Source organism: Mytilus galloprovincialis, chromosome 14 (assembly GCF_965363235.1).
Source record: "Mytilus galloprovincialis chromosome 14, xbMytGall1.hap1.1, whole genome shotgun sequence".
NCBI lineage: Eukaryota > Metazoa > Mollusca > Bivalvia > Mytilida > Mytilidae > Mytilus > Mytilus galloprovincialis.
The window spans coordinates 20,474,253-20,502,215 of record NC_134851.1 but is presented as its reverse complement, the minus strand read 5'-3'; the positions used below and the strand labels follow the sequence as shown (position 1 = coordinate 20,502,215).

The 27,963-nt window shown below is 32.9% G+C and overlaps 2 protein-coding genes across 3 annotated transcripts in view; both read left to right on the top strand.

Moving 5' to 3' along the window:
- Positions 1–11: 11 nt before the first annotated feature.
- Positions 12–6,549, top strand: LOC143059848 (toll-like receptor 4). 2 transcript variants are annotated; one of them, XM_076233416.1, is made up of 2 exons: positions 12–157; positions 3,685–6,549. In XM_076233416.1, the coding sequence occupies exon 2, from the start codon at positions 3,692–3,694 to the stop codon at positions 6,272–6,274; it is 2,583 nt and encodes an 860-aa protein (XP_076089531.1). In that variant the 5' UTR covers positions 12–157; positions 3,685–3,691; the 3' UTR covers positions 6,275–6,549. The 2 variants fall into 2 exon arrangements, with proteins under 2 accessions (XP_076089531.1, XP_076089530.1); XM_076233415.1 differs by lacking the exon at positions 12–157 and adding an exon at positions 1,328–1,469.
- Positions 6,550–14,801: 8,252 nt separating this feature from the next.
- Positions 14,802–27,963, top strand: part of LOC143059623 (uncharacterized) — a 124,092-nt gene continuing 110,930 nt past the window's right edge. Inside the window, exons 1-6 of the mRNA XM_076233137.1 lie at positions 14,802–14,889; positions 16,800–16,862; positions 18,083–18,224; positions 22,090–22,286; positions 24,029–24,173; positions 27,012–27,247. Coding sequence (XP_076089252.1) covers positions 16,802–16,862; positions 18,083–18,224; positions 22,090–22,286; positions 24,029–24,173; positions 27,012–27,247 — 781 coding nt within the window. The 5' untranslated portion in view covers positions 14,802–14,889; positions 16,800–16,801. The remainder of the gene's footprint in view (positions 14,890–16,799; positions 16,863–18,082; positions 18,225–22,089; positions 22,287–24,028; positions 24,174–27,011; positions 27,248–27,963) is intronic.

The window sequence follows — 27,963 nt, the reverse complement described above, 5'->3', positions numbered from 1 at the left end:
ATTTGTTTATATTCAGTCGATATCAATGCATCTATGATTTATATCTACCACAAATCATACCCAGTGTTATTGTGATATATTAAATTTGAAATGTCAAGATTAACGATTTCAAGTGTTTTCAAAACTTTGTTTTTATTGGGGAGCAGTTGATCGACAGGTAAGCATGATAACTATATATATTTGTTTTCCAATTGATAACATCATGAGGACAATTGGAAGACAAAAAGAAAGACAATATATAGACTTGTATAGTTACATAACCTTCTGCTAATCTGTAGGTTGTAGTCAAATGAAAGATAGTATTAGACAAGCAAGCCATATAAGTTAACGAATTATAAACACCACAATTACAATTTTGTTTTTGCGCCAGGCGCGCGTTTTGTTTACAAACAAAATCACCAGTGACGCTCAAATAAAAAATAAATAAACAGTTTTTACCAACCATGAGGATTAATTATAGGTTAACATGATAACTTCAAGCAGTAGAGGGTAAACCATACGAGTTGCAAACACATCATAAATATTAGAAATAACTCTGTCAAATAATGAAATCTCAATGGAATGGTGTGGCTTGTACACACTCCGTGGTTAAATGTTGGGAGGACAGTAATATTTTCCTGGTGACAAGCATTCTACGAAAACATAACGGTTATTTTAATGTGTTGTTCCTATATGTGAACATTTATTTATTTATATGTATTAAATTATAATCTTGGTACCTTTGATAACTATTAGTTTTGTTTAGTTTTGTAAGATCTACTGACAGATGTGAAATCATGATTATCATTTACACCCAATAGTAAACAACACGTACATGCTTTCAATGACTGTGCACGATAAAGCAGTATTTAGTAATTTCTTTTTAATGTAGGACAATGTCATTTTATCATTTCTACCTTGGACGGCCTTGGAAATTATATTTGGGTTATTTACCGTTTAAATATCAAGGTATTCATCATTTGTTCATGTCAAGATAAGAAAATGTTTCACTTAAATAAAATATATTTACTATATATTGTTGTGTTTATAGTACCTATTCACATTAAAATATAACCCTTTAAAGAATTGCATGGGTTGAGAATGAACACTATATCGATTGTAACGTCTCAAGAATTGTATGGGTTGAGAATGAACTCTGTATCGATTGGTACGTCTTAGGATAAGTGTAACCTATCATTCTTTACGACCAGAAGCAATAATGTTTTAAAATAATCTTTGTTTAAATCTTTTATTCCCCTTGAGGTCAAGGAGCAGTGGACTGACTCTGTCACAGATTTCGGTATACGTTTTGAACCAAGAACATATAGTTTTTAAGGAATAATCTATGGAGTAAAAATTGGAAATTCATCGAATTAAAAAAACGTTCGTCGTTTTTATGTGCTTTCTATAAAAATGGTCACCTATTTGAGAAAAATAGCGATAAATGCATTATATTTTTCGATTTTCGGATACAGTCTAACGACCCAAAGGTAACTGCTAATTTTTAAAAAATCCTGTGACATGACCCTTTTACTGTAACTTGACATTAATTGATTCTGATATATGTGTTCACGTGCGTCTTTGATTTTTTTTTATTTACTGTATTCATCTCTTATGATCATTTGTTGGGGAAAAAGTTGTTGAAACTTTATAAATAGTAATTTAAAGTGCCCAGAACTTCGCAACAAATTTTCGCGATCAGATCTAAAGTGTTGCTGTCTCGTTGAAGAATTTCCGTTTCCTGATTTATAAGATGGAGCTAACAATACACTGCCTTATTTGAAAGGGCACTAGCTGTCAAATTCATATTCATCGATTCTAATCAAATTCTCATATTTGATTTACAACAATGTAAAACATTTATCCAAACAATTAAAAGTCTAAATATAACAATAAACAAGGCACAGGCATGAACATACATAGCTTCGTTTTGTGTGTATTTGAGTCTAGACGCCATCTAATTATTTATCGAATTGACCTCTAGAGTCATCCGATGACCATATAAGCGATGTAAACCTAAATATAAATATAAATAGATTAAGCAAACACATGCTGTTGAGTTATTTAAGGTCTATTAAATGTCATATTTCAGATAAAAAATAAATGTTTATCATCGTTTTTACCTGAATAAGAATGTTTATTTGTGGGTCAAATCAGTCTATCAAATGGTTTACTTTTGTTTCACTTTCAATGTTGACATTCCCTTCCTTTAAATAACTTTATACATACAATTCACGTGTTATCCATCTCAAGCTAAGGGGTTAAATTTAAGTTCACATGAATATGAATTCAATGAGATCGAATTATTCACTAGCAAGATAATAATTCATAATCAATGTTTTTTTTTGCTTATTTTCACAAAATTGAACCTTGGCTACTAAAAGGAATTGTTATTTCACAATTTGTAATGTATTAATTAATTATAAGATGGAGCTAACAATACACTGCCTTATTTGAAAGGGCAAAAGCTGTCAAATTCATATTCACCATTTTCTACATTAGAAAATGCCTGTACCAAGTCAGGAATATGACAGTTGTTATCCATTCGTTTGATGTGTTTGGACTTTTGATTTTGCCTTTTGATTTTTGATTTTCCTTTTTGAATTTTCCTCGGAGTTCAGTATTTTTGTGTTTTTACTTTTTACTCATTGAGCCAAACAAAATAATATATTAGGTTTTTCATATATCTCGTAGCTAATGCCCCTTTAAAACAGAACAATATCATTTAATGATTTTATTTAAGAATGTGACGAATTTAATTTGCATACCAAATTACCAAATAACCAAATTACCATTTTTTTACTGTAAAAACTGAAAGCAACACGGTTTCTTTATAATTTCAAAATTTATAAACGAACAGTTTTAGAAGGGATTATTAAATCAATGTATAAATCATGTCAGAACCGAATCACTGACTACAGAGCTGCAGATACCATCAGAGACTGATAGTTAACCAAGAGAGTTATCGACTGCGTGCTTAAGTAATGAAAACAACACGTTATTAAATACAGGCGTCTTAAACGCTTGTCTGGATTTACAATCAGTTTCGACGATTAAAGCTGAATATTTGAAAACATGGATGTTTAAAAGGGGCATCAGCTACAAGAGAGAGAAAAATGAAATACGAATTTTGTTGGTTCATTCATTTATGAAAGGGAAATAGTGATAAAGTCAATCGCTTTTAGCCTCCAGTTTTGTTCAGTTATTATCAAAATAAGCAAAGTAACATCTTTAATGAATTAATCATTTGCAAGGGAATAATTCAACCTCATCTAATCCATATTCATGTGAACTATAGTTTACGCATGGTTACGCATGTACAATGTGCATTCAGATTTTGAAAGGTTAAGGATGTCGACATTGAAAGTGAAACAAGGACATACCATTTGGTTGACTGATTCAATCTAAAAAAAAACGTATTCTTATACAGGAAAAAACCTAAATAAAATGTATCATTAACATATGATTTAAACCTATAACATGAAATCAAGCAGACAAAGATAATTTCAATTGTAAGAGTTCGCTATCTATGTTTATGTTTATAAAAGCCCGTTGGCATTCTTCAGTGTTCACTGTTCTTTGTATTTTGTCTTGTACTCATATAGATTTTTGTCACATTCATGTTTGCTATGTGGAAATCTTAGTAAAAAATGCACGCAATAGATTTCGAATATACAGTACTATGAGTTCTTTTTTTTTTTGCAGATACACAATGAGAAACAAACACATACTACATGCAATTATTTGTTTAAATTCATTGATAACAATATACGGGAACACACAGCACCATCCATGCAGCTTTCTTCCAAGATGTAGATGCCGTTTAGAACACCACACAAACTTTGTTGAGGTTGACTGCTCACATATACAGTTGAAAAGGATTCCATCCGTTCCAAGTTATGTTATAAAGTTGATCATGAAACATAACCTAATTGCTGTAATACCAAATGGTGTCTTTTCTAACAATACAATCCTTACAGAATTAGACTTGTCTGATAACAGGATTCATACACTAACAGAAATGTCGTTCAACGGTCTTCAGAATTTACTGAAATTAAGCTTGCAAAACAATTATCTGTCAAAAGGAAATATTTCGTTCGGTGCTAGTACGTTTTCACATTTAAAGAATTTGAAGTATTTAAACTTAAAAAATAATTTCGCCAAACACTACCAACCAGATCTTTCAAAACTAGTATCACTTGAAAGTCTACAAATTGACTTTTTGTCAAATGGAATTTCTTTCATGAGCGAACAATATAGAAAACTGAAGAATCTTGCAATGCTCGATCTTTCAGGGTTATCTGGAAAATGTTCACTGCCAATTTTAAAAAGCGAATCCTTCAAATTTATTTCACAGGTTCGACATTTAGATATATCAACCTGTAATATTCAACAAATTTATAGAGGAGCATTAAGTGTTTTGAAAAATTTAACGTATCTGGACGTATCAAATAATACGTGCATTAAATTCGAAGGATTGGAAAACATTACAAGTGATTTACAATTCTCAAACATAAACATTCTTAAGGTTAGCTATCTTCACAAAATGTCAGATCTGACTACAGTCCTAAAAACGTCTCATATCAAGGGTTTACATAACACCTCCCTTCAAAATGTGTATGTCGACGGTAATCGTATACAAACTATAGAGAAAAACGCATTGACTTATCTTCCAAAATCACTTAAGTTTTTATCAGTTAGACAAAATCCTTTTAAGTTTGGATACTATTTAGAAGATGTACTTCATCTTTCAAATTTAGAAACTGCAAACATTTCAGACCTTTATCGTCATAAAACAAACTTTTATCCCGAAAAATGTTTTTTTGAATCAATATGCACATGCAACGAAGACTCTGTCAATGAACCTAGTTGTATGGACCAAAGTCGAATCTCATCACGGTATGTCAAAGACAAGATAAGAAAAGGGGATATTCCAGATATATTTAGTCTAATTGAAATACCGATTCCAACAAATTTGAAACATATAAATTACAGCTCTGGCAGTCTTGTAATGGATTTACCTAAGTTAATGTTTTCAAGAAATAAATTAGAAACCGTTGATATAAGTAATAACATACTACATTCATTAATTGGTCCTATCTTCAATGTAACGAGTCTAAAAACATTAAACGTGGCTAACAATTTCTGCAGCAATATTTCAAATTTCTTCTTTAGCACTGATTTTAAAAACTTAGAGCGTTTAAACTTTCAAAATAATTTACTTGGATATGTACTTCCTGACGATATCGATGGTAAAATATTTCATAATTTGAAATCGCTTACTGATCTCATGCTATCTAAAAATAGAATTCCAAACCTACCGAAGAAAATATTAAAATCACAAAGAAATCTGCAAAAACTTGATTTAAGTGATAATATTCTTACAGATATAACTTTTCGTGTATCACACATGATGCATTTACAGGAATTAGATTTGAGTGGAAACAGAATAACAATTATCAGTGCCCCTATTACATCCCAATTGAATTCTTTAGCTAGAAAAAATAACTTTTCTGTGGATTTGAATGACAACTTGTTAGAATGTAATTGTATATCGATTAAGTTTATAGAATGGATGACAACCACAAATGTCCGTCTCAAGAATATAAAAAAGTACAAGTGCATGCTATGGAATCGAACAATCGTTTCACTTCACAATCCCAAGGAAACTTACAATTTATTGAAGAAACATTGCACATCATATGAACAATTAGAAATAGCCTTAGTTTCTGGAATTTTACTATTCATTGCAATCATTGTTGGAGCAGTCGTTTACAGATTCCGGTGGAAACTTCGTTACCTATATTACATTGTAAAAGTGAAGTATAGCAGCTTACATTCGGAAACTGAGGAAGAATATTCTTACATGTATGGAGCATTTGTATCTTATGCTGATGAAGATCGAATATTTGTTCACAAGACTCTTCTGCAAAAACTGGAAGTTGAAAACGGAATTCAATTATGCTTACACATGAGAAATTTCCTGCCCGGAAATGACATTGCTACTAATATCGCATCTGCAATTCATAACAGTCGCAAAACTCTAGTGATAATGTCTCATAACTTTTTAAAATCATACTGGTGCATGTTCGAATATAATATGGCCCGAATGGAAAACGTATACGAACGACGAGACGAAAACGTGGTTTTCTTAATGTTTTATGAACAAATGTCTCCTAGAGACCTTCCACTGAATGTTCTTGAGATGATTCAATCTAAGTCTTACATAGAATATCCGAATGATGAATATGGGGATACAGTTTTTTGGGACCAGTTAGTTAATGCCTTAAAATAAAATGTAGTAAACAGAACATATTGATTTTTCTGATCATCTTTAGATAAGAGATAAAAGAGATACCAAGGGACAGTCAAAACTTATTCTTTTAAGAGAAAATGACAACGACATAGAAATCAGTAGTTCTGACGTGACAAGACCTATGTGTAACTCGTTTAGGTCTTAGGTAGTTCTGTGTTAAATCAAAGTATCGATCAAAATAAAATACATCTAACTTTACAATTCTAATTATAGTGAATATAGTTCAAATAGACAATTTATAAAGTTTTTTTGTTTGTTTTGTTTTGTCTTTTTTACACCATGTGAAATTTGTTTTAGCTAGTATAATAAGTATAAGTCAACCTCGGTAATAGAGTGATCAGTGTATCCTTGGAAAGATTACAGCTACAGCTAAGCCTGGATGATGTGTATTACGATCTAAATCATTGCTGAGCTGTATACTCCCTGTAAAAATATGCACTATATGTTTCGTTTTTTATATTCAAGATCATGTTCTAAATTTATATTCAATTATTACATCACCAGAAATTAAACTGGCAATACATCTCTGATGTAAACGGGATATAAATTATAACAATTAATTTGGATAATTGTTTGATATGATAACAAAAACGTTATAACTTATGATAGCGATTTTTTGTTTACTTTAAAAATGCCATCCCAACAACTGAAATCCCTAACAACAGGACCAATATTGAAAACATTTGCGTATTGCTTTTGCTTTTGCCAAAGATTTTGAGGTTGAAGTACTTTTGAATTCAAAACATGATTTATACGGACTTCATCCCCTATCATCGAGTACATAATACTCAGTGATCAACCTATCAAAATACTGGATTTGATATTTTGAGTACAAATTTAGTACTCTGAATACAGTTTTACGGCCGAAAGGTCAGGTGTGTTTATCATAAGCCTATTATCTTTGATGAGTTTGTACAGGTAAACACGGTATATAGTATTGAAAATAATAAAATTAACGGTACCAATGTTCTTGCACCAGATGCGCATTTCGACAATACATGTCTCTTCAGTGATGCTCGTGGCCAATATATTTGAAATCCAAAGCTTATATAAAAGATGAAGAGATATAATCCAAAAGGTCCAAAAAGTATAGCCAAATCCGTGAAAGGAATCAGAGGCATGAGGGAGATACGTTCCTTAACTTATAATAATTTCTACCATTTTGTAACAGCAAATTTTAATAACACAATAAATCCGTATTTTCATGCCAGTAACTAAGTTTGGTCTTCTAATGAGACAGCTATAAACATGTAATATATTTTATAAAATACCATATCTAAAGTTACAAGAGTGTAAGAAAAGAGCAAAATGTCCTTTGTCGCTTAGCAAATAAGGAATAACAACTGTAAGTACATAATAGAGTTGCATCTACAGCAGAAACACAGTCTTAACCATATGTGGATTCTTAAAAATTCTGAAGAACTTCTAGACAATTTTAAATCTCGGTCTTTTTCTGGAATTAGTTCTATCAAAACTTTTGATTTTTTAACCCTGTATACCACCATTCCCCATGTGAAATTGAAAAATCGCATAAAATAAATAATCCACAATGCTTTTCAACATAAAAATGGTAGCATACGCTATACATTTATTACTTTTGGTTTTAATAAGGCATATTTCGTTGATAGTGACAAACAAAAAGGTAAAACATGTTATACAGAAGAACAAGTGGTCAGTATGATGAGTTTCTTATCGACAACATATTTGTTGAGTTTGGAGGTAGTCTTTTCCAACTATTTGTCGGCATTCCTATGGGAACAAACTGTGCTCATCTTCTTGTCGACCTTTTCTTATTTTCATATGATTCGGAGTTTCTTCAGAAACTTGTAAAACATTTAATTTCACGTTCAGAAATATTGATGATGTTCTTTCAACAAACAATCCGAACTTTTCTGATTGTGTTCCATGAATATATCCCCCAGAACTAGAAATTAAAGAAACAACAGGCACGGCTTCCTCTGCCTCATTTTTAGACTTATATCTCGAATTTGACTTACAAATGTACAGTCATCTCAGTACCAGAATGTATGACAAACGAGACGATTTCAATTTTGAAATTATAAATTTCCCCTATCTTAGTAGCAATATACCAACTTCACCTGCATATGGGATATATATTTTCCAACTTATCCGATATTTAAGAGCTTGCAGCTCCTACTGAGACTTTTTAAAACGTCACCAGTGTCTGAGTAGAAATTTGATGAACCAGGGGTATGTCAAAGAACGTCTCGTTCTTTTTCTAAAAAAAAAAATCATCAGAAGGTACCAAGACTTTGTTGATAAATATTCCGTATCAACTTCACAAATAATACATGATGGTCTTGAGTTATTGATTTCGCGTACTGATGTTGTTAATCATCTAAACAACGTGTTTTATTGTTCTTTCATTTATCTTTGTTCCATTATTAATATTACTTTTACTGTTGGACTGTTTTATGTGATATTCATTTAACGTGGCTCGGTACTAAAACATCCCGTCAATGTGTTTGCATTGTCTTTCAGTTTTTACTGGTTTGTTTTGTATATGCGACCTTTTGTATTTTGTATATGCGACCTTTTGTATTTCTTCGGTTCTTATAATTTGACTCTGTACTTTTAAAGATACCGTCAGTATGATATTGTTCTATTTTATGTCATTATGATATATTATGAATTACAAAATACGTTGAACCACAAACGTCAAAATTATTCAATTGCGTAGTGGAATGAACTATTTGTGGATTTTTATAAATTCTATATAACTTTTAGACTATTTTAAATCTCGATCTATTTCTGAAATTAGTTCTTACATACTTTTGATTTTTAAACCCTGTATACTAACATTGCCTATGTGAAATTTTAAAATTGTTTGTATATACATTGAACGACAAATATATGTGACGTATACAATTGTCTGATGTCAGACACACGAATCAATGAATTTGTTTGTAGATAGATATTTTTGTGTATTCTGTTAAATTGTTCCTTTTAAAATTGTTACACGATGATGACGGCTGTACCCATATTTTGACTATTTTATTTATTATGTCTGTTTAGTTCACGCATTATTGTAAATATAACGGAATTTGATGAGATTTTCATCAAAATGAGAGGGTGATCGCTATAAATCCAGGTTTAATCCACCATTTTCTACAGTTGAAAGTGTCTGTTACAAGTCAGGAATATGACAGTTCTTGTCCATTCTTTTTTTTATATGTTTTGTTATTTGATTTTGCCATGTGATTATAAAATTTCCGATTAATATTTTTCTCTAAGTTCAGTATTTTGAGATTTTAGTTTTTACATACTAAATCTATTTTGAGCTTTAGTATATGCAACTTTCTTGTAGTAACACCCGTCATAACCAAGCGTTGGAACGGAGTGCTGACTACTGTAGTTTTATTTCCTTATATCTTTTTATAAGACTATTTGGTGCTAGGGTACCCTTACTCACTAGTGTGTATATATCATATCTAATTAATTGTTCAACATCTAGATTCAAATATTGCTGTACGACAACAAATTAACAATAAAATTACCAACCAATTACACTATAAAACAATATGTAGGTCTAGCAAAGGGGGTTGACTTCAATAATGGCTTGCGAATTTGGAGGGTTTTTACAAAAGAAGATATATTGGATAGGTACAGAAATTCGGATATGCAACAGACAAAATACGGGCGACCAAAAAAGTTGCTGCAAGGTTTCGTGGTATTAAGAGATCACGACACTATCCACACATGACATCAAATTTAACATCCCCTTTCTAACCGTACGGGGCTGCGAATCTTACAGCCAAAATTAACCTAAGGCAAGGATAAACTAACAGTCTGTAAAAGACTTAGGAACCAACATACTTTAAAACCTCAGGCAAATGAAGATATGTGCACGAATGTTTAGTTGAAGGTTTTTGAAAACCTGAATTCGAAAATTTCATATTTTTTAAAAAAGAAATATAGATGATTATTATTTCAGTAGGATTGACGCCTTGCTTTCTGTAGACTGTTGGAACTTCAAATGTTTTAGCTGAGTGAGGCTCTTATAATTATTTTTTTTCAGTCTTTAACATTAATGAAACTCATACCGTATTCAAACTTGAGACCCGGTCACAACAGATCTTACGATTTTTTGTGGTGGAAAATCTAGAAAATAGTTGTCGTGCAAAATGTCAAAAAAATATTTCGAGTGGTCACATCAGATACGACATGTTCACAATGGTTCCACGATGGGTATACGACAGAAAAAAAAATTGATATTGTAATTGGTGTGTCGCAAGTCGGTCATGTGGCAATCGTCCGACAGTCGGGCGATAATCGTACGACAATCGTGAGTTGTTTGGGACATTTTTTCAGGTTTTCATGTCATGGGATGCGCGTGTTACTGTCGTGTCACTGTCGTGCCCCTGTCGTGCCACTCTGATGCGATAACCGGTGAAATATCGGTCTAACTCTTGCATCAGTGTACTATACTGCCCAAACATCAGGCGCTGTTCGATCCATGGCTTACCCACCAACGTCGAGCGTTTTGCTGGTTCCTATACTGTTCACGGGCTCAAATCAACGCTTACAGGACCATATGTTGCTCTTGTTGGAGTTCGGGAAGGCGCCTTTTCAGCATAGCCAAGCATAATCGTTCTGATGGAATAGCCATCCTCTTTAAACGGTAGACGGTAAGTTTTCCCAAACAGTCATTCCCGCCTAATTGTATGCTTCTAAATAAAACGAAAATATGTTGCCCGAAGACCGTACCACTGTCGTAAGACAGACAATTAATGTTGTGCGAGCATTGTACGAAATTTGGTATTCGTGAGACAATCGTGTGACTGTATCACAAGTGTCTTGCGACAGTCGTGAGATTGTCGTACTGCAGTCATTCGACGATTGTTTGATTAAAATGGTTTATGTTGATACTCACGACAATGTGTGTATCGCACGACAGTCGCACGACGGTTGTAAGACACTTTCACGACAACCAGAAGATAGTGACACAACAAAAAAAGGTAAATAAGGTGCATAGCCAATTTCCGTACCACGACACACGACAGCGCCACGATGCTCAAAATATCGTTCGACGGTCGTCCGATTGTCGTACGACGACCACAAATGACCCGCACTTTGACCAAATTTTATGTCGGGGCTGCATAGATTTGCAGTGGGTTCGTTGTGACCAGGGCTTTAATGAAATATAAACCAGTTTGGAATTTCCCATCTTAACAAAAAAAAAAAAATGTAAGCGCCAAAATTGTAGCTCGCATCTTTCCACTGTATACATTTATATTCTTTTCAATCACAGTTGCATTATTTCAAAGTCTTAAAATCTTCACCGCACTCTTGATCGACTGCTTTGGCGGAATTCTACATCAACCACCTGTTTGTATTTTCTAAAAAAAAACGTCATTTTATTCAAATTGCATCGATTTACACCCCCCCCCCCCCCCAAAAAAAAAAACCAGTTTGTATTCTTGTCATTTGTCATTATGCAGGTCTTTCAACATAGCTGAATACACTAATAGTGGAAGATATTAGCAAGCAAAATCGAGGGAATTGTGCAAATGATGATACAAGCATGAAAATTACCACAAAGCATCATTATTATATACTTTGTAAGAAATAACTACTGACCATTAAACAAATTATTTTTTTCAAGATGGCCACGGCCATTTTCTAAAATAGCTGTTTTCTTTAGTTTGAAAATACTGATTTTTCTGGAAAACTTTTCTTTGAACTTCTTTTAGTAAAAAACAATTACCAGGTTTGGTGGCTACCTTCCTTACATCACATATTTATTAAAAATGAATATTTGACATATCCAGTATTTGCGCATGCGCAAAAATGTAGCAAAATTTTTTCAAAAACATTTGAACTATTTACTATATATTAAGTGTTTTTGGATTTCTAATGATATTATGAATTGGTTTAATAACATTTTTCAAGGTTATGATACACATGTGTCACACTTTTGCTCATGTGCAAACTATTTATAGACATCATGATCGATTTGTATGCACTACCAGGCAATTCTCAGGTATTCGATGGTTAAGGCGAGAACGTCGTTAATCCCGAAGAAACATCAATTGTAACTGCAAATTAGCCACTTTTCGAAATGCCTAAGCAAATTCAGTGGGAATGGCCTGATTTGTAAGGAAAATATAAGTGTATCGTCATGTTTGGTGGATTGCACATTGAAATGACTTCTTATTAAACTCTGGGTGATATATTGCGTTATAGGGGATAGACATGTTGTCTTACTGAAGCCAATATTGCAACACCAAGAACGGCAGATTCTTTTTATGCATGTTCAAATGTACCTAGGACTAGGCAGGCGCATCAGATAACTGCAAGTATTTTGCTTAAAAATTGTTAATTTCAGATTATGAAAGCTAAACTCAGAATATATAATTATGTCATGACTCTGTGACGTTCAATGATTTAAAAGACTGGTGTAAGGGAATAGAGTCATCTCGACCACAGTTTAATTCCTGGTATTCAATTATAAATTAAGAACTTCTTCTGATATTGGTATTATGCTCATTTCATGAGTGAGATTTCGTACTTTTCTAACAGTCCATATAAATCATGATAGCGTATTGTTTTAGGTCTTGATCGTGTAAATTATGCTCGATCATTACCGACTCATCTTCGAGATATGACTTCCCTTCCCGAGCATCACCCACAGGTGGCAATGGAATTTGAAAATGATAATTTCACTGTACGTAAGACCAGCAAATTTCTCTTTTGTATCACAATTGATCAGACACAAGAACAGAATAATGCAATTGTGAAAGGCGATGTTGGTGCCATAGGATTAACCGAAGATCCCTTTTAGACATTCAAATGGATGGTAGCTGGACCAGGAGTCAGTATACTAGAAGACTAATTTGAAAGATCTAGTGGTGGGTCATTCTAAGACAGACGAACGAAATAATGAAGAATGTACGAAAACACAAAAAGATTTCTTTAAACAGCTTTAAAGGCTTTGCAAAGTGAGGAACGAGTTTGGAAATTAATTTCTGGAAGAGTCTTCAGATTTGTAAAAAAAATACTTGATTTAGGAAATTGTTGATTCGGAAACAGGTAAGATATGTAAATAAACCCCAAGATATTGGTCCAAAGAATACGAAGATCTTTTGAAGCAAATTCAAAACGAAGGAGAACCTGATTTTTACAACCAAATAAAAAAGAGCAACTTCCTATTTTGGCCGCAACAAGAAACTGGAAACGTCTTTGTCAGAAACACAGCTAGAGAACCTTAAAAGTGATTGCGATATCTTTTCTAGACTTTTCATTTCTTGTCACAGTAGCCAGTTTTACTTGGAATATTTCTTTATCCATAGAAACCAAACTGCTCCTCCGTCTTTATCTCAGGAAGTCACTTAAAATAGTAGTATTCAGCGATTTGCTGATCTAAATTCGGACGCATTTATCGTTGGTAAGGCAGCAATGGTTAATTCCAGGTCACAAAGTTGGGCAAACATATTTGATGATTATGCTAATGATGTCATACTGCATTATATAAAATCTTGCATCGATAAGTATTCAGATGTTTACTAAATGAATAATTTAAAGGCTTGACAAGACAAAGGCAAGGTTCTTGTGCCAGATGGAAAAGTGTTGGTTCTGGTAGAACACCAATGGTATGGAGTAGTTTTCTCTGTGAAGATGACAAAAAAAACGAAATTGTTCAAGTTTCTTGCTGACAAAATTGCTTCTTGAGAGACTAGTAAAAATGTGTATGTTACTCATGGTGAAAATATTCTTTGCAATTTCAATAAAGATACTTCCTATCTATCCCGCGTAATCATGAAGAAGCAGATACACGAAAGTTTGTCCATGTTCGGCATGATTATGAAGAGTGTTGTAAAATATAATTTTAGGTTGTACTGACACAGATGTAATAGTATCAAGAATTGCAGCAATCGCAAAATTAGGTAGAACAAAATTGTGGATAGGTTATCAAATGCGTTTGGTCCTTGTGTGGCTTCTCTTTCTTTCGTCCATGCATTTAGTGGATGTGGCACTTTTTCGAATTGTCATGAGAATGGAAACATGTCAGGTTGGCTAACAAAGGTTACATTAAACACCTTTTAAAGGATGAACGAATTATAATCAATTTGTAATGACGCCATTTCCGAAATGTGTGGTGGCCATCTTGAAATAATGATTTTTTTTTCTGGCCAGCAGCGGATTTTTTTTAAGTATCATTTAGTCAACCTTTATACCAAATTTCATGCTTGTATCACGATTTGCACAATTATGTCCATAATATCTCCCACTATAATATCCCTTTTGCTGCCGTTAATTTAATATATGCTGCCGTTAATTTTATATAGTATTTAGGGGTTTAAATGTTGCATTGAAAATAATTGTGTTGCAACTAACTTAAACTCAAAATTCATTAGTAAAGTAAGGAAGGAATTATGAAATTGCTCATTCGGTATTTGCGAAAGTCACGTGTGATGTTTACTCTGTGCTGATCAGAAAAGATTGATCGATTTTCTTATATCATTTTGTCAGCCTCAATTTTTTACGTCAATATAACACCTTTAAATAACAAGTACAACACTCAAATATTTATTTTAGATTATCGAAAGTGAATCAATTATTGTTGATATCAGGTAGGAATATTTAAAAAAATATATATTTTTCTACTGTATCAAAATTTGTCTGTTTTTATTTCGCATATTAATCACATTTCGTCGTATATTATATTAGGCATACTTTTTTTAAACAGACTAAACTTGTATCAAATTCTTCTTAATGTATTTTAAAAAAAGTTAGAAATTGAAAAGATATGTTTGTGTTATATCTTAATTAAATATATCTTTGACTATTGAAGTAATATAATGATTAAAAAGTGCTCATCAAGGTAATGATAATTTTATATCGTTATGCTGTAGTAATATAAACGGTACCAGTGTTACTGCACCCGGTATGCACTTTTTTTAGACAATTTATGTCTCTTCAGTGATGATCGAAACCGAAATATTGTAAATCAAAAACTTAAATTAAACAACCAGTCATGCTATTTAACCGCAAAGTATTATATGGGAAACGTTCCTTCTTCAAATGAACCCCCCTTTTTTTGATAACGCGATATTCGTAAATGCATGCCAGTAATATGGTTATCAGCCTTATAAGTACCGATTATCAGGTTGTCTGCATGTTGATATCGTAAAATATCAGCTGCGAGACATAATATGAAGCTTTTTGTTGAGTAAGCGCAGCGAACGAGATCAAAAAGCCTTCATATTATGTCGAGCAGCTGATATTTTACAATATAAATATGCCGATAACCTGATAATCGATTTATCGGGCTGTATTTGCGTCTTTTGGAAGTATTGTCTTAGTTTTACCAGCAACCGGAAGTTGACTTGATAAGTTCGGGTCAAACTTATCAACGTCGGTTCAAACATTATGACGTCGCTGATATGTCCGGGTCAAAGTTATTAAGGCCAGGTCAACGTATTTGACGTCACAAAGCCGTGATATGGAGTTTTATTAAGAGCTGAGCAGATTGATATAGACAGTTGGACGACCGATAATATCAATTATTCATTGATTAAATCGAGGTATCAAAAGCTGTCAGCTGTAGGTGCGTTTTTTTCTTTTTTCTTATTTTGTCTTAACAAATTGCGTTGTTCATGATATTTAAATTACATAAACATGAGACCTTGGTTATATTCAATGCTAAATGTGTTTATCTTTTTATTTACTCTACAGTTTTCATTTAGTGTTTCTTCGTGTTATTATTCTTATTTTATTCGTATGAATTTTGAAGTGACAGGGTATTTTTATACATTCCACTATCGTGTTTCAACCTAGTGCATTGCTTGTGCATATGGTTATATTTGTCTTCAAGACAGAAAAAATATTTCAGTCATTTCTTATAATTTAATTCTAAATTCCATTTTTAACCGTAGAAAACCATGAAAAAACGTTGATGACGTCACGATCACATGACTAAATTATGTCTATGGGCTCATAACAAAATAACGTCTGCCAATCAGAAGACGCGTTACATCCAAAATTAAATTATTTGGTTTTGTCAGTTTTTGTGACCTCCCTCATTATTGGTGTTTTGAAGCATTTTGTTGTCTCGAAATATAAATGTTATTGGTGTTTGGTTTATTGTTTTACTTTTTTATGTTATAAAAGAGTATATTGATATTGATATGACCCTCTTGACGCACCACACCTTAAAAACTACTTGAATAATTGAATTTATGTTTATTTAATTTCAATTTTATTTCATTCAAATATTAAGTCTTTACAAATGGATTGTGCAAAAGTGTTAAATTTAAGTCCTGCAATACAATGGAAAATTTTAATTTGGTGTGATAAAAATGACAATTACAGAAATAGATATTGACATCATGGTATCGCTTTCAACAGAAGTAAAGACGTATTAAATCAACGCTAATGACCCTTGCTGTCTAACTTTGGTGCTGTGTTCCAATTGTTTTAAAATACTTCTCTCCACATATGTATTTTGTGTCAATTTCAAACTAAAAACTTTCAATTCCAGTAATGGATGCAATAAAACTATTGAGAATATGGATTTTGCTGATGCCGATTGTCATGATAAATGGTAAGTAAATTTCATAGTATAATACTCTGACGAGAGGTTAACATTTGCCAAGAACATCAATCATGCATGACTTATGGCACCGAAAATTCATCTCCAGTGAGTGAGAGAAGGGTGGTGAAACGGCATGGTAGAGGGAGAATAAACATTATATTTTTGCGATCTTAATGTTAAAAAAAATACCTTTACAATTACTAACAAGAACAAGAAATTTGTGTATCCCTTATTTTGAATGGAAACATATTTAATGTTTGTTTTCTCTAGAAATTTGAAACCAAACAATGTTCTAAAAATGAAGAAGATATGGTATGAGTGCTAATGGCAACTCTCCATCCAAGTCACAATTACTAAGAGTAAACTATTATAGCTCAAGGTACGGTCTTCAACGACATGGACCAGGAGTCATAGCTCACACCGAACAGCAAGCTTTTAAGTGCCTAACACATAATAATATAATACCTAAATAGCGAGCTCACCAAATATTTGCAATTCAGATTAATTTCGTCGTTGGTGCCAAGCTATTGCGCCAAGTCCAACCTTTATATGTGGTACAGGCATAGTTATAATGATATTTGGACGTTAGTCTGATGCAAAAACTGCACATATAATTTCATACATATTAAGTAGTTTGTTGTGGTTTGGATCATATGTTTCTCGTTTCTCGTTTGCATATTGATGAGATCGTTGGTTTTTCTGTTTGAATTACTATGTTTAGCTCTTGGCATTTTGAGCCTTTATATCTTGCTGTTCTGTGTGAGCCAGGGCTCCCTAATGAAGGCCGTACTTTTTATACTTTGTGATATGGATGGAAGGTTATCTCAATGGAAGTCATACCACATCTTCTGATTTATATATAGAATAACCATACATTGTCTCGAAATATAAATGCTATTTATACAAAGCTTAGAAACAGGAAGCTGTGCCGATCGTTTCTACGTGTTTCTAGTCGAGTACAGATAAAATGCATATTTTGAGACAATGTATGGTTGTTCTTCATATACTGCAACTCTTATAACTGTTCTAAATGAAATATTTAGGGTAAAATCAATCATTTTTAATTTTGAGTGGACAACGTAAAAATTCCGCGAAACTGTGTTTTATTGACGTCATTGATAAAACTTTACGAATATGATTTTTTTTTATTTTTCCTTTTTTTCGTGGGTTAAATATCATTATTAAAATATCTTTAATGAAAAAGTGTTTATAATCCGTCTATGTTTTAGGATTTGGAGCATATTTTCATATCAATTACATAAGAATGGATTATAATGGTGCCACTGACTTTTGTAAAAGTATTGGTATGGAATTAGCAAAGGTAGATAATATCGGACTGCACAAATCAGCGGAACAATATCTCATTAGCCAGTAAGTATTTAATGATACAAGTTTTTCATCGGTCAAAATTCGATAATGACGTCAAATGGTCTTGCTTTCCTCAGAATGTACTATTGTAACGTCATAAAAATAAGCAGAACAATATCTCACAATCCAGTAAGTCTTGAATGAAAATGAAACATATTCAATATGTTGGTGTGTTTGTTGAGGATATTTGTAAGTAAACATTTTTCTATGTTTCATTCTGTAACACTATTGTCACTGAAGAGACATGTATTGTCGAAATGCGCATCTGGTGCAAGAAAATTGGTACCGTTAATTTTATTACTACCACTGAGTCGATGCCTCTGCTGGTGGACTATTTGTCTCCGAGGGTATCACCAGCCCAGTAGCCAGTACTTCGGTACTGGCATGAAAATACGGATTTATTGTGTTATTAAAATTTGCTGTTACAAAATGATAGAAATTATTATAAATTAAGGAATGTATCTCCCTCATGCAAAGCTCTGATTCCTTTCACGGATTTGGCTATACTTTTTGGACCTTTTGGATTATAGCTCTTCATCTTTTATATAAGCTTTGGATTTCAAATATTTTGGCCACGAGCATCACTGAAGAGACATGTATTGTCGAAATGCGCATCTGGTGCAAGAAAATTGGTACCGTTAATTCTATTTCAGGTAAGATTGAAGGTTGGTACATATCAAAACGTTTAAACTCACTGCATTTGTTTGCATCTGTCTTCAGTGAGGAAGTTGATGTTCAAGGGTTGCCGTTTGTTGATTTTTGAGGAAATAATCAAAACAGAAAGGATATAAAATATTGCATGTACCTGTAGATCTTTTTTTCAGTAAATAAAAACAAAACACATATGTAGTGGAACAAATTTTAAAGATAAGTTTGTATTGCCGTAGTGATATTTGAAAATAGTTCACCGTCGAAATATATCTTCATCGGATGATGAATCGGCAAGGATGGATTATCTTGGATGCTGAATTCTGATTTAAAACTAGCCTGCATAATTAATATTCATTAAGACAGTAACATGATAATGGTCATGCGAAGTGAATAATAAAAATACCTAGAAAGAAACCTCGTGCAAAAATAGACTTAAAGTTCAGGTTTACCTTAAATAATAATTGTTTTGAAAATATAAATGTATCTAATAATTCATAACTAGTTTAAAAGCACCGACAATGTGACTTCTGTATATCTAGGGGAAGTGTTCTAAAAATACATATGTATTGATCAGTGTTGACGTTTGAATAAATGCATCAGTTATAAGTATGTAATTCCTTAGAAATTAAAGTTTGCTTATTTTTAAATATTCTCTTTGAATGGAAGTTTGACAAAAAGATTATAAACAGATATAACAAAAAGTTATTTGAGTCTTTTGAATTACAAAGGATGTCTTTATATTCTATTTTTGATGACTATTAGCTAAATACAAATATTAATAAAAACCAACATCTAAATGAGTTATAGTATTGATGTTACAAATATTCTTTAATCAACAGAACTATCATTTCACTTAAGTAAACAGTTAGAATCAATATTTTCTACAAACAAATGTTTTTTTTGTTCTTACTAGATACATATATTGAAGTTATTTGTCGCCCAAAAAACTATGTTTTACTATGTCTTGTTTATAATATTATATATACATATTTAGGTTAAATTACGCATATTGACCTCTTGTTACACATTGTACAATTAAAGGTGTCAATGGATTTCAAATTAAAAAAATATATAAAAAATGTTTGTTTATTTAAATTTTTATAATAATTAGCTTGTTAAGAAAATGCAGTGGAAAATAAGTTTGTTTCTATTGACCTAATTTATAAACAGTATTGATTAATTAAAAACAAAAGATGTTCAGGTATATTATTGAAATTTATTTAAAATTAAAAATAAATGTTTGTCCCGAAGAAAATGAAAAATGCAATCGTCCTTGAAAGATGTATGGTCGTTGACTACTCTTTGAAAGAATAGACAGGGAAAGATATCTTAAAATGCCAAGAGAAGAAAGATTATAGAAAACTGCAAACAAATTGAAGATGAAACTCATTTCTTTTTATACTGCAATAGTAATAGTAATAAGTTTATTAGAACAATTTTATTTTGATTATTTGATAAAAGGTAATCTGCACTTTATAAATTTACACTACACAGATAAAATTGCATAATTATACAGAATACTCAACCCAAGATCACACATTGAGGTAAATAAGTTAGGATCCTTTTTAAAACAGCCCATTGAACTGAGGACAAGGGACTCTTGAAATATTTACTTTATTATGCATATTATTGATTATGATATTATTATATAAAAAAAGAAGATGTGGTATGATTGCCAATGAGACAACTATCCACAAAGACGAAAATGACAGACATTAACAACTATAGGTCACTGTACGGCCTTCAACAATGAGCAAAGCCCATATCGCATAGTGAACTATAAAAGGCCCCGATAAGATAATGTTAAACAATTCAACCGAGAAAACTATTACTATTCATTTTCATTTTGTTATGTTATTATACTAGAAATATGTAGTGTAATGGCAATAAAGATTTAAATTGAATTGAATTGACAAAATAAAATAAAATATAATTTAACTATATACCGCAGCAATGTAATGATAATTGAAGACTGTTTAGCAAATATACAGCAATTTAAACTCAAACTGCGACGTTATGGTTCGCTCAACCTTTCAAATCCAGTACATAATCAACCCTAAAAGGCACACATGTGCTCCTGAGAGTCTAAACTGACTGAAGACCAAATTCTCGCAAAATTATTAAACATATAAAGGAGTAGGTCCAGTAAGACCCCTTTTTGGCCCCAAATATAGCAGTTTTACAAAATTGTTAAAATATAAACTTTTAGTTATTTATTGGACAGTAGAATGCTTCTGCTACATACATATGGGCTGTTTTTGACAATACAATGCACATATATAGGGTACCAGCACAATAAAGTCATGCTGAATTACTGAAATCTTCACAATTCTAGCATTTTAGTTAAATTTTAGACGGTTTTCGTGAAATACGAAAGTGGCCGCATTCGTGTTCATCCTTAATATTGAAATGTAAGTTGTATTTTATGATAATACATAACATATATAAAGGTTGAGGATGAACACGGATGCGGCCACTTTCATTTTTGACAAAAACCATCTGAAAAGTGACATTTTTCGGCCTATTTGGTAGATTTTTCATATTTGAGCTTGAATCGGATGGTTTTTAATGACTTAATCAGTTCAAATCTTTCACATAAACTAATTGATTTTAATGAAATAGACACTTAAGTGTTTAAAAAGTGGTCAAAAAATTTGGTCAGTTGAACCTGAAATTTGATGCCAAAATCGGTCCTTACCGGACCTACTCCTTTATATTCCGTTCGGGTGTTTGGAAAACATTTTATTATTTTTCTTGTGCAATTTTGACTTTTTAAAAATATTTTAAAAGCATTATATTGTAAATGAATATAAAAAAGAAGATGTGGTATGATTGCCTATAAGACAACTCTCCACATGAGACCAAATGACATATAAATTAAAAACTATAGGTCACCGTACGGCCTTCAACAATGAGAAAAGCCCATTCCGCATAGTAAGCTATAAAAGGCCCCGAAATGACAATGTAAAACAATTCAAACGTGAAAATTATAGGCCTTATTTAAGTACAAAAAATGAACGAAAAACAAATATGTAACATATCAACAAACGACAACCACTGAATAACAGGCTCCTGACTTGGGACAGACACATACATACAGAATTTGGCGGGGTTAAACATGTTAGCGGGGTCCCAAACAATCCCCTAACCTGGTACAGTGGTGTCCATTGTCATGTCAATGTAAACATGTCTTGTATTTTTACACGAAATCTTACAGGCAAATAACTGAAAGAGTATGGATGTCATTAACGTGTTACAGTCTTCCATGCCAATGGGGAGATGGAGAAATACTTGATTGGGCAAAGTGGGAAACGGTTGATGAACCGAGGTATGCATGTGTTGTATTCAACGAGCTGTATATCTTTGCTTGGGAATCAAGAAAGTGCTTGGATAACTACATTTCATTGTGCATAGGTAATACACTATATTATCACATAGTTGTTACGAATACGTTGGGTTTTGCATATGTAATCAGTGGCGGATCCAGAAATTTTCATATGTTGGAGCCTACTGGCTGCCTCAGAGGGGGGCCGCTCTGGTCATGCTGCAGTGATTCCCTATATAAGCAACCATTTTTTTCCTAAAAAATGATTCCAAATTACGACAATAGCTAACAAGCTAACAATGACGGTGTTTGTATTGAAAATTATGAGAATTTGGCTACAAAAGGTAATATTGTCACGTACTCGGGGTAATGACTTCTGGGTATCGTACCAAAGTTTACCCCTGGATATTGGAAGCTACACCGTTTCTTATATTTTTATCTTTAATTTGTTAACTTTTGCCTCTGACACACAATACCAATTTGTGGGACGTGTTGCTGTCTTTGAACAGACCTTGTGTTAAGCAACAACCAGTGCTAACCTGTGCACTATTCCAAACCTTCCTAATGTCTACCTATGCACTACTATCCTGTGCACTATCTGTCTTATTCAGCCTGTGCACTGCCTAACCAGTGCACGTATTTCCGCACAGTCGTCTATGCACCTATTACCCAGTGCGTAAATACAACTTTAATACTCCTGCAACCTTATTCAGGTACGCAGATAGATTCTTATTCAGATTCTATTAATTCTTTTATAAAGTGTAAATAATTACCTTTTCCCTTCTTTAAGGCGTCTGGATTATCCATCAAGCGACCCTTGTTCTGACAGCACATCAGCTTATATACTAAGGTTTTGGACCATACCATTTAATTTGGACGATACCATATGTCTTATTCATATGAGTGTTTATAATTACCTAACCCTTAATGCTAAAACGTTTGAATGACGGCCCTTATGTTTACGACTACCGATCGGAATATTTCCGGGTATGCTAACCACGACCTGACCGTTACTGATTCTAAATATTATAAATATCCATAGCAATGTAAACAAAACAAAACCGAAAGTAGACAACTGTTCAACTTTCAAACATAACGAGTTCGTATAACAATGTTTCAGCTTGATAAAAGAAATAAGATGAACTCTAGTAAAATAAAACTGATGAACCATGTTCATCACAATATTTACAATTGATTTAGCCTCAGTCAACTTATTGCCTTTGTGTAGAGCCATTAATTTGTTTGCAGTACATGATAAAAAAATTATGGTTTGCAGATAGTCATCATTTATTTTTGATCTCTTTTTTGTAGAATTTAGATATGTGAAACATGTCTTTTTCCATATTTTCTGGTATCATCCCTCGACCATTATCGGTCCTCGGCTCAAGCCTCGAGGCCAATATGGAAGTCTAGGGAGGAGACCAGGGCCAATATGGAAAAGAGCATGCTATAATACATTTTGTACTAATATGCTTGTTTTGCATGGCCAATAATAGCCGGGAGTCAAAATAAGTTAAAATAATATAATGGAAGAATAAGTCAGATATTAAAGTTATTTCACGAATATAACTAAGATATAAGAAAATGACATCATGTGGTAATGTATCAGTGCCAATGAGACAGCTCTCCATTCAAGTCACAATTTTGTTTTACAGTTAACCATTATAGATCAAATCATGGTCCTCAACACGGAGCCTTGATTCACATCGAACAGCAAGCAATAAAGGGTTCCACAAATGACTATTGTAATTTATGAACCCCTTTAACAAACGACAACGACCGAACTAAATTATTTGAATCATTAATCTGTATGGTAAATCTTGTTTTATAGCTCCTGCTCAGCCTTCCTTTAGCCTTCTCTCCGGATTATACAACTTCTATGAAGCCTCAAGAGAATGTCAAGCCATAGGAGGACAACTAGCAGTGCTAAACAATCCTGTGGCAATGAACCGTGTTATGACTGAGCTATATGACATGTAAGTGATGATAATTATAGTATATATGTATATATATATATATTGCAACAGAATATTTTACTTATTTCTTGTGCTAAATATTGCAATGTAATAGTGGCGTCACACAAATGTACGCCCTGTGTGGCCAAAGAAACCCATGAACGCTGCCAATATGCTAGTAATTTTGAGCACATTCAATTTTTAAATCATATCTGTATATCGTATCCACTACTCATTAGACGTGTTCAGGGCATACGAGAAGGGTACATCAGCGTTTATCGGGCATTCAAGTATTTTAGTATCGTATGTTGGCTTTTGTCTGGCGTTTGTCCGACGTAGATGGAATGCACACTACAAAGGAAAAACGTCCCTTGAACGTTTTTGAGACGCATCCCGGTTGTACATTTTTGTTCCTTGGACGATTATCTGTGCTTGTAGCGTGTCTTGAACATTAAATTATGGGAAGTTTGTACAATTTATAGATTCCCTTAGCCTTGTAAATACACGACCATATGCCACTATAAATTTCGGAGCAGGTTGCCATGAATGTCAAAATACGTTTTTGATACGCCACGGGTGCGTTTTATACGTTCATGGACCGCTGAAACTACGTAAGACGGATGTTACAAACACACCCTCCTACATCCAAGTAAATACGAAAGTAAATGTCGAACGATCTTGAGGCGTATTCAACGTGCCCGAAACGTGTCTTAAACTTATCTGTAGCGTTTTTCAACGCGTTCGTAACGTATGTATTACGTGCGTGTAGCGAACAGGTACACGCTTGATAAATGCTAGAGCTTAATGAAAATGTTTATCTGCATATGAATTTCCTGGAATTACAGTGTTCACCAAGCGTACACCTTTATATTTCGACGAATTTCAAACTTATACAACGCGCGTCCATCGATTACTTAGCGTTCCCCTTGCGTGTAACGTACGGACTTAATTATTATATTTTAGTTCAACACACATAAAATCCTAGTTAAGAGTGTAGAGAACTGATCTTTGTAACTTTATAGATGTACAAGAATTATCATTTTTAACCAGATTTTTGTGTCAAAAATGTCGGTTATTGATTTGGGGATGTACGGCGGGCGGCCGGCCTTTCAGTCGGGCGGCGGGCGGGCGGCAACCAAATGTTGTCCGTGCATTTACTCATGAAGCGTTCAACCAAACCTTTTAAAATTTTAATATGTTGTTACTGACAACAAAATGGAGGTAAAGTTCAATAATGACGATTTTGACTTTTACCGTTCAGGAGTAACGGTTCTTGAAAGTTTAAAAAATGTTGTGTCCGTGCATTTACTCATGAACCGTTCAACCAAACCTTTTAAATTTGAATATGCTGTTACTGACAACATAACGGAGGTCAAGTTCAATAATGACGATTTTTACTTTTACCGTTCAGGAGTTACAGTTCTTGAAAGTTTAAAAAATGTTGTGTCCGTGCATTTACTCATGAACCGTTCAACCAAACCTTTTAAAATTTTAATATGTTGTTACTGACAACATAACGGAGGTCAAGTTCAATAATGACGATTTTGACTTTTACCGTTCAGGAGTTACGGTTCTTGAAAGTTTAAAAAATGTCGTGTCCGTGCATTTACTCATGAACCAGTCAACCAAACCTTTTAAAATTTGTAATATGTTGTTACTGACAACAAAATGGAGGTCAAGTTCAATAATGACGATTTTGACTTTTACCGTTCAGAAGTTACGGTTCTTGAAAGTTTAAAAAATGTTGTGTCCGTGCATTTACTCATGAACCGTTCAACCAAACCTTTTAAAATTTTAATATGTTATCATAAATTTTACCTTTTAGGAGTTTTGGTCCTTGTAATATTGATAAATGCCAGAACACAAATAAATGTTAACGAATCCGGTTTACTGTCATTTTGACAGCTCTTGTTTTTATTAATATAGTTTGATCTCGACATGACAAAATATTTGACGAACATAAATTCAGGCCAAAATTTCTTGTTCCTTAATTAATACATAATATAAAAAGATTACGGATGTTGTATGCATTATAACACAGCTACGCCGTTTGTTATTTGCTTTAAGGGACAAACCATTTAATTTCAAGGGGCTTGGGGTTATGGTATTTTATTTAGTTTTTCAACGCTATCAATCAAATTCTCGATTCCGAATATTATTTTTGTTCTCCACTTGAACAGAATATATTTTTTTTTATCAATTTGGGAATTAGAATTAGAATAAGAATTAGAATTAGAATATTTTTGAGGCAAAAAAACATGCCCCCCACCTTATTTGAAGTTAAATGGTTTTTCCCCTTAACCGAAAGTGGGCTTCAGTTGATTTCAAACAAACTCCTTAACCGTAATTAAAAAACATACAAGACTAACAATGGTCACAATATCCGGACTTGGGACAGGCTTCAAAAACCCAACTTTTGAATGCATTCAGTTGTCTTAGGGGCTACAATTTAATTTTAATGGGAGTGGCTAGGATCATGAAATTAGAAAAAAAGACAGGACAGGAGTTTTGAATTTAAAAAAAAGGCAGGATGAGATACGTTGGCAAAAAAAGGAAGGATGACAATTTATTAAAAATAAAATTAGGATAGACTAAAAGAAAAAATGCAGGATCGAATATAGTAAAAATAAAAAGATATCACAGAGATAACAACTTAAAAACAATGCTGAATACTTTTTTTTTACATTCTAGCGACCCCTCTCCCATAGAAATCAAATGATAGTTCCCCTACACAATGTACATACTAGAAATAATTGCTTCTAAATTATCGCTGAATACGATTATGGCATATGAGCTGACGACCAAAAACAACTCGAGGTAAATAAACTTGGTAAATCGATCATTTTCATTATATATTAGGACTATTACAAACGACATATGGATTGGATTATATGGTAACGGAACCAACTTCGTCTGGCAAAACATGGCTGAGGAAGTGTCTTACGCCAACTGGAATACCACTGTACCACAAACTAATACTGGGATAGCAGTTGTACCACAAACTTACACGGGGGTAGCAGTTGTGATGACCAAATCAGACTTAACATGGCGAGAACGACAGATGACAGATCGAACAGACCATGCTTTATGTCAAGGTTCAATCAAAATATATAAAGATACATACATAATTATTTACGGAAGTATATAAAGGACAAAGTAAAACTAAACTTTAAGTATGGATTTTTCTAAACATTTGACATTATTACTAAAAAAAAAATTGACTTTGACTGGTAATAGGAACTTTAAAAATCTTAATTCTTTTTTTTTTAAATTTCTAGTTTTATAAAATCAATATTTCGACTTTAAAAAGTCGAAATTACGACTCTTTAAAAAAATTTGGTGTTTTTAAAAGACGAAGCAACATTTTGAAACTTCGACTTTTTTTGGGAAAGACATTTGGAAAATTTCGACAAGATTTATGATGTAGGTTTGTTTGACCTTAAAGGGATTTGTCTATTTCTCTGAAGGTTTGTTTTAATCATAATGACCGTATGTATTCAAGTACTTTTTTACCCTATGCTTCAAGAGTTTTCGGTTGCAGCATTCACGATACAGGTCAAAACCAACAAAGCGCTCAAAACACACCAAATTTATTACATGCAGAGATAGGAAAATATTGTATTGTTGCCAATGAGACAACTCTCAACCAGACACCAATGACATAGAAGTCAGCAACAATAGGTCTCTGTACGGCCTTTAACAAGTAGCATTTTTTTTAAAATCATATACCTATTTGATATTTATTTTAATTAACAATCATGAAATATGCGAATTGATCCGAATCTTAATGACCAAATGGCAATTAATGAAC

Bases quoted from the DNA above. Each gene is read 5' to 3' on its own strand.
- LOC143059848 (XM_076233415.1), top strand. From the start codon at position 1,393: ATGGTCACCTATTTGAGAAAAATAGCGATAAATGCATTATATTTTTCG. The intron at 1,470-3,684 runs GTAACTGCTAAT...TTTTTTTTGCAG, and splicing joins TACAGTCTAACGACCCAAAG to ATACACAATGAGAAACAAAC.